The sequence below is a fragment of the Ichthyophthirius multifiliis genome (genome assembly GCF_000220395.1).
Source record: "Ichthyophthirius multifiliis unplaced genomic scaffold scaff_1120509250902, whole genome shotgun sequence".
Lineage (NCBI taxonomy): Eukaryota > Ciliophora > Oligohymenophorea > Hymenostomatida > Ichthyophthirius > Ichthyophthirius multifiliis.
In genome coordinates this window covers 19,647-32,038 of record NW_004086391.1, presented here as the reverse complement: position 1 = coordinate 32,038, position 12,392 = coordinate 19,647, and the positions used below count along the sequence as shown (strand labels likewise).

The 12,392-nt window shown below is 18.8% G+C and overlaps 2 protein-coding genes across 2 annotated transcripts, besides 22 other annotated features; both read right to left on the bottom strand. All coding sequences in view use genetic code 6, as the record gives it.

The window, feature by feature from the left end:
* Positions 1-158: 158 nt before the first annotated feature.
* Positions 159-665, bottom strand: IMG5_110010 (hypothetical protein; the record flags this gene model as incomplete). Its single annotated transcript, XM_004034868.1, has 1 exon — positions 159-665. One exon carries the CDS (start codon positions 663-665, stop codon positions 159-161), a length of 507 nt encoding a protein of 168 aa, XP_004034916.1.
* Positions 531-563: a microsatellite.
* A 1,558-nt stretch (positions 666-2,223) lies between the features above and the next one.
* Positions 2,224-2,262: a microsatellite.
* Positions 2,263-3,063: 801 nt separating this feature from the next.
* On the bottom strand, positions 3,064-6,127 carry IMG5_110000 (hypothetical protein; the record flags this gene model as incomplete). Its single annotated transcript, XM_004034867.1, has 6 exons — positions 3,064-3,159; positions 3,239-3,770; positions 4,864-4,922; positions 4,972-5,442; positions 5,492-5,889; positions 6,097-6,127. 6 exons carry the CDS (start codon positions 6,125-6,127, stop codon positions 3,064-3,066), a joined length of 1,587 nt encoding a protein of 528 aa, XP_004034915.1.
* Positions 4,570-4,618: a microsatellite.
* Positions 4,595-4,653: a microsatellite.
* Positions 4,602-4,667: a microsatellite.
* Positions 5,979-6,018: a microsatellite.
* Positions 6,027-6,091: a microsatellite.
* Positions 6,128-6,738: 611 nt separating the features above from the next.
* Positions 6,739-6,774: a microsatellite.
* Positions 6,741-6,799: a microsatellite.
* Positions 6,800-7,470: 671 nt separating this feature from the next.
* Positions 7,471-7,503: a microsatellite.
* Positions 7,504-7,743: 240 nt separating this feature from the next.
* Positions 7,744-7,781: a microsatellite.
* Positions 7,782-11,071: 3,290 nt separating this feature from the next.
* Positions 11,072-11,164: a microsatellite.
* Positions 11,078-11,170: a microsatellite.
* A 725-nt stretch (positions 11,171-11,895) lies between these two features.
* Positions 11,896-11,938: a microsatellite.
* A 34-nt stretch (positions 11,939-11,972) lies between these two features.
* Positions 11,973-12,053: a microsatellite.
* A 147-nt stretch (positions 12,054-12,200) lies between these two features.
* Positions 12,201-12,279: a microsatellite.
* Positions 12,205-12,282: a microsatellite.
* Positions 12,217-12,282: a microsatellite.
* Positions 12,235-12,329: a microsatellite.
* Positions 12,252-12,299: a microsatellite.
* Positions 12,258-12,350: a microsatellite.
* Positions 12,291-12,365: a microsatellite.
* Positions 12,366-12,392: the final 27 nt, after the last annotated feature.

Below are 12,392 nucleotides of genomic sequence, written 5' to 3'. Positions count from 1 at the left end.
AAAAAAAAAAAAAATTAAAGTATCTAATAAATTTGAATATTTAAATACGGATGATTATTTTAAAATTTAAGATTATATATTAAGATAATTCTTTAAGTTCTTAATCTTTTTTTAATTTTCAATAATCTTATATTTATTATAAAGTAATTATATTTTATTCAATGTTTTAATAATCTATTAAAAAATCCGTCTTTAATTTATCTTAGTTAACTAACATGTCCACATTCAACAATACTTCCATTATCCAAAACGACAACTCTATCAAATTTATCTATATTTTCTAATCTGTGAGTAATAACTAAAAGAGTTTTATTTTCTGCCAGTTTAAATAACTAATCATGTAATTCCTAATCTGTCTAAGGATCCATATTAGACGTAGCCTCGTCTAAGCAAATAATATCAGTATCCCTTAAAATAATTCTTAAAAAATTTATAATTTATTTCTATCCATTAGATAAATTATTTCCTCCGTTTTCCACTTTATAATCTAAATCAATTTTTTAATTATCATTGATTTCTTATTATTATTCATTTTAAATGTTTAATTTTAAATTCGTTTAATTAATCTTCTATTCAACATCTTCTTTTGAAAAAAAACTATCAGGATCTAAATTATCCTTCAAGCTACTATTATATAAGAATCCAAACTAAGGAATAATTGACATTTTTGATCTTAATTCCTTAATAGAGTACTATTTAATATTTTTTCCATCAATAAAAATACTTCCAAATTAAAATGGATATAAATTAAAAATTATATTCAAAATTGAAGTTTTCCCACTTCCTGTTCTTCCACAAAAAGCAATTTTTTCTCCTTTTTTAATTTTTAAGTTAATATTTTTCAATGCGAATTGTATGTCTTTTTAATTTTTGTCAATATTTGTTACTTGATCATATGTAATGTATAAATCTTTAAAAATAATATCATAATTTCCACTTTTTTCTTCAATATTTAACTCATTTTCTTCTAAATTTCCTTACAAAACCTCTTCAGGTTTTTCCAAATCATTTTTGAAATATTAAACAATCCTTTCCACACTGATAATACTTTATTCTAATACTCCTTAAAAATAAAGAAAATTCGCAAAACCATCAGAAAATAAAATTGAATAAGTCAAGCACATAGCAATAATATTCTAATCGATCAGCATATCCATATAAATTAGCAACGAAACAGTCACACACACAAAAAAATAAACAATATTCGATGATATTAATATTCTTATCAAAAGCCAGATTTAAATAGAATGAGAGCATAGAAAAGAGTTATTATAATCATTCAACTTATATAAAAAATCCCTCGTCATATATTTCTCTTGCTCAAAAGACCTCACAAGAATCAACCCATTACAATTTTCATTTATAATAGTCAATAGTTTTCCATTATTTACCAAAGTTAGCCTTTACAATTCCCTATTAGCAACCCTAAATTAAAGGAAGAAATAAAGCATCAAAGCTACCGAAATAATAAAAGGCAATGAAATCCATGGAAACATAACTAAAATTCCTAAAGGATAGCCTAAAATTGACATAAATTAATTTAAAGTTTCGTGAAAAGAAAATGGAATATCATGATCTACTTATCCTACATCATTCGAAATTCTACAAACAATCCTCCCTACGGGGTTTTTATCAAAAAAGCTCATTTTACTGTATATTATACTCTTATTAAGTTTCTTAAATATAGACTAACAACTTAAGATTGAACTCAAGAAATAAAATAAACAATTGAAAACGTTTATTAATAAAATTAAATAAATTTAGAAAAGGAAAGTTTCCTCGAAATTATAATTGAAAAAACGATTCATATATTCATAAAAAGATGACTTATAATCTTTAGAAACATAGTCTCTTAACCAAAAATCAATAAAGAGTTAAATTGCATGACTAAAAGCAATAAATAATAAATACAAAAAAAATATTATATAGTTCATGGATTTGAAATATTATAGATAGATATCGAATTTTACCTCGCCTTATTCTCTTAGTTCATCTTGTTAATTTATTAAATCCTCTTCTTTATCTTTAAATTATTTATTTTTTTAAAATATTTTTGATTGTGTTATTTAAAGCTCATTATTTAATTCATTTTCTGTTTCGTTTTTTTCATTAAAAAACATCTTATTTTCTTATTCTTTTTTTTATTTTTTTACTTATTCATTCTAAATACTATTATTAACAAATTCTTCAATTTTTTCTTCGTTATTTATAATTTAACCTTTCTCAATATATATTATTTTATCAATATTATACTTTTTTTATAAAATGCCATAATGACTAGTTACAAAAATCACAGTTTTTCTCAATTTTTAAATAAGTAAACCTATAATGGCTTTTTCGAATATTTTTTCAACCACATGAGCATCTAAACTGGAAAAATATCATCAAATAAATATATATCTTTCTTTGAATAATAGCCCTACAAATTGCAATTCTTTATCTTTACCTCCACTTAAATTATTTCCCCAGAAGCTATTACCTTCTAATCTTTTTTCCAAAAATATCCAAAATCAATCTATAAATCACATACTTCAACACATTAATCATACCATTCTTATTCAAAATCTTTCCCAAACAAAATATTTTCTCTTATAGTTTTAGTCTAGAGCCAATGATTTTAAGAAACATAAGCTATATTTCCATTAACAATTATTTATTTTTAGCCCTAATTAACATTATTATTTATTTAGCAATCCATTTCATTTAAAATAGATTACAAAAAAGCACTTTTTCCGCATCCAATTTAGCCAACAATTATATTTAAAGTTCCTTTGTTTATTATTAAATTATCTATTATGAGTTTAAAGTCTTAATTTATTTAGTCATCGTTATTATCCAATAACTTGATTTAAATATCATTTTTTTCATCTATTTATTTTTCAAAATCTTATTTAGTTTAAATTCTATTTGGCCAAGTAAATTATAAATTATTTAAATAAATAGAAACAGTTTACTATTTTAAAATAGAATTCTCATTAAATTCATCTTAACAAATTTTAAGGCTTTCATCTATTTCTTTTTGATTTAAATACATTTTAATTCTTTAGTAAGAAACTCGACATTTCATTACATACCCCAAAGTCCACGGAATAACTCCTAGAGGATAATTTAATTACCCAAAAAGAGCAATTATCGTAAAAACATTGAATTATTAAATTCCTTTTGAATTATTTTCATTATATTACGTTAATAAAAAAAATAAGACTACATAATTAATACATTACCAAAATATATCTACAACTCCTTCAAATAGTTTAGACCCTGATATAAATTTGAATTCTTAAAATCTCAGATTCATAATTTTCTTTTCAAATATTTATTCCCAACCCAAGTATTTTATACTTTTTATTCCTTCAATAACATCCTTACTTAAAGAAACCCTTCCATCTTTCTTTTAATAGATTTTTTAATACATAAATAAAGTCATAAAAGTAGAAGCTAAATTAGCAGCAAAGGATCCTATCAACACATATAAACCCAAAAACATAGAATTTCCCATCTTATAATATAAAATACACAAAATTATTATAACTTTTATAAAAGAAACTATAAAAGAAACGAATCCCCAATAGAAATATAAGCATTCACTTACATCTACAGTCATTAAATTATTAATATCAGGAACATTTTAATCCTTTTCTTAATTTTTATTATTTTTAGTTTACTACTAAGCCTAGTTTCCTGTAAATACCTAAGTCCTCAAAGCCTTTTTAAAAAGAAGATATTGCAAAGTTACAGATATAGATGAACCCCATTTTTAATTAAGCCATCTATATTAAGAATCAAATATATTTTATATTAGATAACATACAATAAGACTTATTAAAAGAAAGGTTATATAGCCTTTATTAATATTTTCCTTCAAAGAATCAGTTAAAACATCCAATACATATATTTAAAAGCAACTTAATATATTTTGCCAAAAAAAAAAATTTAAGCCTATTAATAAATACTTTCCAGTAATATGAAATGAAATATTAAATAAATTAAAGTTTTCAGGATTTCGGAAGTATTAAGGATACTATTTTATGTAATTTTCGATTTTTTTTATTATTAGACCCAGTTGGTTAGTTTTTATTTAGAATTCTTATATTTCTTTATTTTCTAAATTTTCATTTTCTTTTTTAGATTTTATGTTTTTTATTAGTTTTGAAAAATTAGTGAAAAATAAAGTTGGGCTTTTCAAGTTAAGATTATATTTGGGTGCTAGATCTTCAATATTTCCAATATAATTTTAGGTTTATTAATCCATTTAATAAATATAAATATTTAATTTTAGATTTATTTAAATTGATATTTTAAATTTGTATATAAATGTATAAGAAATAAAATATTAATAAATGATTTAATTATAAATATTAATATAAATAAAATCGAATATAAATAATTTTATATATTAATACATATTTAAAATAATTTTATTTAATAAATAAAATTACAAATAATATATTAATAAAATTATTATATATTTAAATAATCTTATGTATAAATATATTTTAATTAAAATAAATTATAAAAATAAAAATTTAATAAATAAGAAAGAACAAAAAATATTAAAAATTAATATATAATTGATAAATAAAATTTTACTTAAATTAAGAAAAATAAATTTTATTAATAAAAATTAAAATTTTATAAATAAAATATAATTTTGTAAATAAATAAAAATATAATATTTTTAATTTATCAATAAAATTATTTAGTTTTTTATTAATAATTAATTATAAGTTTATCATATTAAAATAAAACATAATTTTATTAAAAAATATTTTAAAATACAAAAAAACTCTCATTTATTATATATAAAATATTTATTGCTTTATATATAAAAAAACATTAATTTTTCATCTTAAGCTTTCATACAAAGGATTTAATTTACTTTATTAATTATTAATATCAATTTTTGGTAAACTAGGGAAAATCTAAAAAACAATAAAAATAATTATAAACAATATAAATATAAATAATTACTTTCCAAAATCTCAAAGTTTCATCTGCCGATCCTGTAACAATATCTTCTTAATCTGGAGACGCTGCCAAATATAATACCCTTTCAGAATGTCCATACAAAGTAGTAATTTAAGAATAATCATTAGCATTCCATAGTGAAATTTAATTAAGTTAAAACCCATGAGTAGTAACAATTTCATTAAAGTTTTTAGAATAATGCATATTACAAATCTAACTACCTGTATGTATACTTTTAATTAACTAATTAGTTTAAATATTCCAAAATTTTAAAGTTTAGTCTTTATTTCCTCCTCCTGAAACTAGAATATTTTAATTGTGTGGGGACCATGCTAATGCTTTTACGGCGCCTACATGAGATTTCAAAGAGGATGTTCTTTTATTCATTTTTAAATTATATACATATAATTTATTATCGTTTCCTCCTGAGGCTAAATTATTTCCATCACATGACCATTTTATACCACAAACTTACTTTTATTTAATATTAAAATCAAAAAAAATTAAATAAATAATTTTATACATCTTTATGAAAGTTTAATGTTTATATATCCGCTTTTTAACGAATGTCTCTTATTTTTATTGAAGAATCTTTACATGCGGTAGTTATTAAATTATTATTCCAAGCTATAGCTCCTATTTTATTTTCGTGGGCTTTATATTGTTAAAAAATTGCTTATTTGGCAAGATCATATATTTTTATTTCTCCAACTTCGTCTGCTGCGGCTAATAAATGGCCATCCCAATTACAACTGATTGCCTGTATATTTGTACTGGAAGTCAAATCTTAGATTATATTATTAGTATTGCGTTTTTAAGGTGACCAAGTGTATACGTAATTATTTAAACCTACTATAATTAAGTTTTATGCAGACCATTCTAATACATTTGTGTAAAAATCTCCTGATAAACCAGGTGCATCTAAAATTTTGTATGGAGAATCTAAAATTTTTCTTTATTTTTCTTATCTTATTATAAAAATAAAATATTAATTTTGATTTTTTTATAAAAAAAATTTAAATTTTGAAAATTTAATTTTTTGAAAAATTTTATAATAAATATATCATATATATATATATAGTATATATATATTATATATATATATATATATATATATATATATTTTACTCAGAATTAAATATTATTTATTCAGATTCATCTTAAAATTATAGTTAACTAAATTTTCTAATATTTGCTTTATAGGAAAACACTTTAATATTATTATTTTAAATTTTATTTTTTATTTATTATATAGAGTTTTTTTTCTAATTCTAAAATAAATTTTTCTAGTCTTTATTATTTTCATTTAAAATTATATTATTTCGTAACATTTAAGTATAATTTTCAATTTAATTATTGTTTTATTATTCATTATTTTAATATTAATTACTGTTTCTTTAAGTAGTTTCTGTATTTATTTAATTACTATTTTATAATAAATTCTACTAATTTAAATTATTCTAAAAAACATTTTAATATTCTTCATTCATTAATAATTGGAAGCAATTTGGGTTTATTTTGCTTTAAGGAATAAATCTATCTGAAAAATAATCTTTTTATAGTTATTTATTTAGTTCTTTTACGTTTTAATTTTATTGAAAATCTAAATTAAGTCTTTTTACAGGATATTCACTGTAGAAATTTTTATTTGATTTTATATAATTTTAATTGCTATTTTAAAATAAGTTTTAACTATGTTTTTTCCAAGGTGAACAGGTAAAGTTTTAAAGCATTATTTTAGATGAAATAAAAAAATATTTTATAATTATAAATATTTTCTATTTTTTTAATATTTTTTATTATTTTGTTTTTTTTTAATGTTTGTTTATTAAATTTTTTTTAAAAAAAACAAAAAATAAAGAAACTAAAAAGGCACAAAAAATTCAAAATAATATTTGAATTCTAAATAGCTATAAATTAACCAAATATTTAAAAATCATTTAAAAAAAATAAAGTATTATTAAATATATAGATTATTTTTTAAAAAAAAAATAAAAAGTGTAAATTAAATAAATACTAGTATTTTTATATCGAAAAAAAATATAATTTTATATAAAATTTTAATAATTTTAAATTTTAAAATGAATTTCATATTTTAATTTAAGGTTATTTTTTATATATTTCTAATCAAAAATTTTTTTTCTAAAATAATCTCTAGAATATTCTATTTAAAAATAAAAAAAATTAAATGCACATTAAATGCTCGTTATAATTATTAATAAGTCTATTTAATTAATATTATTATCATTAATATATTAATATTTTAAATAAAAAAAATTATAATTAACAAAAACAAAAAGAATAAATTCAATAATATTTATAAATATTATCTTTAATAATTGTAAAATCAAAAATAATTGTATAAAAAATGTTTAATTAATATTTATTTTTATAAAATTAATATCATTATAGTTTTAAAATTCAAACTAAAAATAATTATATATAAGACAATTGAATTTTTTAAAAAAATATATATATATATTGGACAAATCGTATAAAAGAATTAATTATTATATATTAATATTAATATTAATAATACATAAAAGTATGTACTTATTTTAAATTTATAATTTTGAATAATAAAATATAAGATATATTACTATTTATATAATATATTATTCTTTTTTTTAATATCTCGAAATTCTGAAGCAAATAGTTAAATTTATAATAATATATTTATAATTTTTTATTTTAATTTTTTTTTTTTCTTTATTAATAGATATATAATAATTTTTCAATTAAATTTATTATATAATTATCTTAATAATTTGTTCGATTTTAATAAATTATAATATTTTAAAAATTAATAATATAAAAATTCTGCATTTAGCTATGCTTATTTATATATAAGATGATAATTTAATAATAAATTACTTTTTTTTTCAAATGTATAAATAAAGAATATTTAATTAAAATATTTTATTATTAAAAAATAACAAATGCAAAATTAAATTTTTATTTTCATAAAAAAACAAACAAAAAATCAATATTATTATAAAATCTTAAATAAAAAAATAATTCAAGAAAATGAGTTATAATAAACGAATAATAGTATTAGCATTTCCAATATTATTTATAATTATAACTTGTATAATATCCTTAGCAATATTCTCATTTTATTCCCTTCCAAATTTATCATAATTTATATCAAGTGAGCATATAAGCAAATCAATAAAAAGCAAAATGCGAGACCTACAATTTTTAGATTATTCCCTAGAAGCCAGTTTTTAAGATAATTTCAAACAAATATATGCTTTAAAACAATATTATATACAAATCATAAATAATAAAATAAGTAAAGATGAAGCAGCAATGGAAGAAAGTCTTTATGTAAACCTAGAAGAATTAATAGAAGGTAAAATCAAAGAGGAATAACCTGATATATGGAATCGGATAAACAAAATCGAAAAAAATAAAATGCTCTAAGTAAAAAATAAAATAAAAAATAATAATAATTTATATATAGGTAACAGGTTGGTTTGGTAAAGATAAAGTAGATATAAAAAACATAAAAAAATAAAAGGATTAAGAAACATATTCATATAACCATTTATTATCAGTTCTTTTTAAAGCTGTTTTATCCCCCCATTACCTCGGAAAGTCATAAAATAGTGAATTTTTAGGTGATTAATTCCATACAGTGGGTATATATTATCCGGAATAAGATTATTCTATATTTGTTCCTTTGCCAACAGATGAGATGATTTAATAAATATAAAATAAGCAATAAATAACCACAATAACTAAAAATGATGAAAACTGTATGTATAATCCTTAGAATAAATATAATTTTTAATACACCTGTAATATTGATTCGCCCTCATTTTATATTATAAGAGATTATTATTCCCATATGTAAGATTCAGGGGCAATATCATAAAAATTGGACCAAAATGCAATTATATACGGACAATTTAAATTCGATTAAAAAAACAAAATGCTATAGAACTCACTTATAGATAAATAAATAGGCGATTTATTTATTATTTTTGATAAAAATCTATATTTGTTATCCTACTAAACCTCTGAAACAGACAAATAAGCACAAAATTTACTATATGTAGAATTCGGATAAGATCAAGACTCTGAAGAAGCCCAGCAATTGAAAGAAGTAATTGGAAAAGCGATTGATCAAATTTAAAATGAAAAATCAATTTAAAAATAAAAACAACAGAAAAAATACCAAGGAGATCCCAAGCAATTCTCCTATACAAAAAATTCCAAAAAATATTACTGTATAATAACCCCTATAGAAGTCTATCCAGGTAGTCCAGACACCAATAAATATGATCACAGCCAAAACTCCAAAACAATCTTCTATTTAGGTTATAAAGTTGCCGAAAATGATCTCACTATAGCCTTTTAGGAGACTAATAGTAGACTGAAAAACATCGAATTGGTCTCTTTTGGTGTCATATGTGTAGTTTCTTTGATAACTTCATTTATCGTAATCCGATATAGTGTTCTTATTTCTAGTTCTTTTGAAAATCCTATTAAGATAATGACTATGAATATGAATAGGATAGAACCTGAAAACATCGACCAGGAAAATTAAATGGAAAGTTATGAAAACTAAATCACTTCTTATGAAATAAAATCACTATATGAAGCATTAAATACACTGTTAAATAATTTCAAATACTCAAATTAGAGATTTAATAATGACGATACGTTAACCCTCTTAGAATTTTCCAAAGCTAAATAATTATACAGTCAATTAGAAAATTAAAATGGAGTAGGAATTTGCTGCAATAATATAGGAAATATTCACTTGAAGCATTTTAGGTATTTTGAAGCTGTTTCGGAATATTAGGAGGCGATTTTGATGGCAAAAATTGAAAATAATGAGGCTATTAAAATGATGAAGAAGTTAAAATTAATTAAATGTAAAAAAGATATTTATAATCTGAAAAAATACCAGAATAATTTTATGGGATAGAAAAGGTTTTCTTCCCCTAAAAAAAATCAAAGGAGAACATAAGCAGGATATATGGGAAATTTCACAAGTCCGATTAAAAAAATTACCAGCACTCTATTTTAAAATGAAACCTTTTTATTTACTTAATAATAAAGATAGTCTTAATAGTAAAATCTCAATACCATTTTATAAGTAAATCAAGATGATAAAAAAAAAAGTGATATAAATAACAACAATAATTTAATAATAACAGAAAATGCCTAATAATTAACAGATAGTTTCTTTATAGAACAAGAATTATATATTAAATTTGAAAACTCTAAAACAAGGCTTTTAAATAGAAAATATTAACTCGCAGTAGCACTTTTTGAGTACTCAGCTTAATAAAAAGATGAGTTTTATCATGAAGCAATTCATCTTTTTTAATAATGTATAGAACTTTCATTGACAGAAATTCCTTCTAAAACAAATAGAATAAGGAAAATTATTATTCATGCTAAAAAAGCATATTGTCATTTAAGATTAGGAGAATATAAAGATGCTGAAGATAATATATAGCAAGCTAGAATTACATTAAAAAGTATTATAGAATAATTGACGAATACAAATATGTAAGAAGTGGATTATAATTCTTCTCTCTTTTTAGATATTTTTATATAAATTCCTTATGATATTTTAAAGTCTATTATTGATATGTAAGAGGCAATTTTCGAACTTTCTAAATTCAACTTTAGAAATGCGGCAGTTCTTTTAATTAATATTATTGAAGAAGGAAAAGTAATATTTTCTAAAAAATTAAATTATTAAATTTAAACTTATTTTCCAGGTTTATGATTCTTAAATAAGAAAATATGCATTAGAATTTCTTAAAAATATAATGTAAATATTTAATCTTCCAATGAAAAATTTAGAAAATAAATTATAAAAATTTAACCTGAAAACTATCGAATTAGTCATGCTTATTGATTATTCTAAAGATATGACAGAAGAATAAATTAAGAATTCACATCTTATGTGTAAAAATATATTTGATAAAATCAATAATTAAGATAAAATCGGATTTATTGTATTTAATGAAATGGTTCATTAAAGTTTTCCTTTATAAGAAAAAAATTAATATAAAGATTTATTAGAAAAAAAATTTAGGTCAATAACATTATCTCCTGGGTAATGATTAAAAAAAATTAAATAATATATATAAATATATAAATAAATAAAATATAAATATATATAAATATATAATATATATATTATTTATATACATATATATATATATATTTATATTTTATACAAAGAGGTAAATCTGATTTATTTTAAGCTCTTTTGGTTACAAGTAAACTTTTCGAAAGTAATAAATAAATTAATAAACTAGAAGAAAGTAAAGTAAATTAAAAAAAAAAAAAAATAACTAATGAAGCTGAAGTAAACGAATGTTTGATAGATAATGAAAGATTAAGATTTATTTGTTTATTTACAGAAGGATATAATTAATTAAATGAAAATTAATTAAATTCTATTCAATAATTGATGAATAAAAAAAATGTAAATCTACTAATTATGAATATTTGTAATTAAAATGCTAATATGTTATATTTAAGATAACTTGCTAAAAAAATTTCAAAGTTTGGGAAATTCTTTTAAACTGAAAGTGAAATAATTGAATATTTAAATAAATTAAGAGAAAAAGATATAAAAAGATAATTAATTTATGAATATTTTTGATTTCGAAATTATAATATATATTAATTTTATAAATAAAAAGTTAAAAAAAAAAAAGTACAATATATTTTTTACTTTTTTGTATTTAATATTAAATATATCAACGATATATTATTTTTTTGATAAAAAAAGATTAATTATAGTTTAAATATATGAAATATTATACTAAAACAAAAATATATAAATAACTTTTTATTGTTTTCTAAAAAATATAAACTTTGACAATAATAGAAATATATATATATATATATTTTATATTTATTTTTAAAAAAAAAAATATAAATAATTTATAAAAAAATATATATATGTAATTAAATAAATTATTATATAATTTTTTTTATATAAAAAATATTCGTAAAATAATATTTTATTAAAATAATATATAAACTATAATTAATACTTTAAAATTTATAAATTAAATTATTATTAAAAATGTATAAAATTATAAATATGTTTTAAATTAAATAAAAAATTTATAAAAAAAATTAAATTAAATAATTAAATATTTATAATGAATTAAAAAAATAATTTAAATATTAAGAAAATGTTTAAAATAAAATATTTATAAAAAAAAACTAAAATAAAAAATCAGATTAAATAAAAGAAATTATAAAAAAAATAAAAAAAGGAAAAAAAAAAAAAAATTAAAAACAAATAAAATAAAATAAAAAAAAAAATTAATAATAATATAAAATATAAATAAATAAAATATAAATAATAAATATATATATATATAAATATATAATTACATATTAATATATTTAAAAAAAGTTAAAATATATATAAA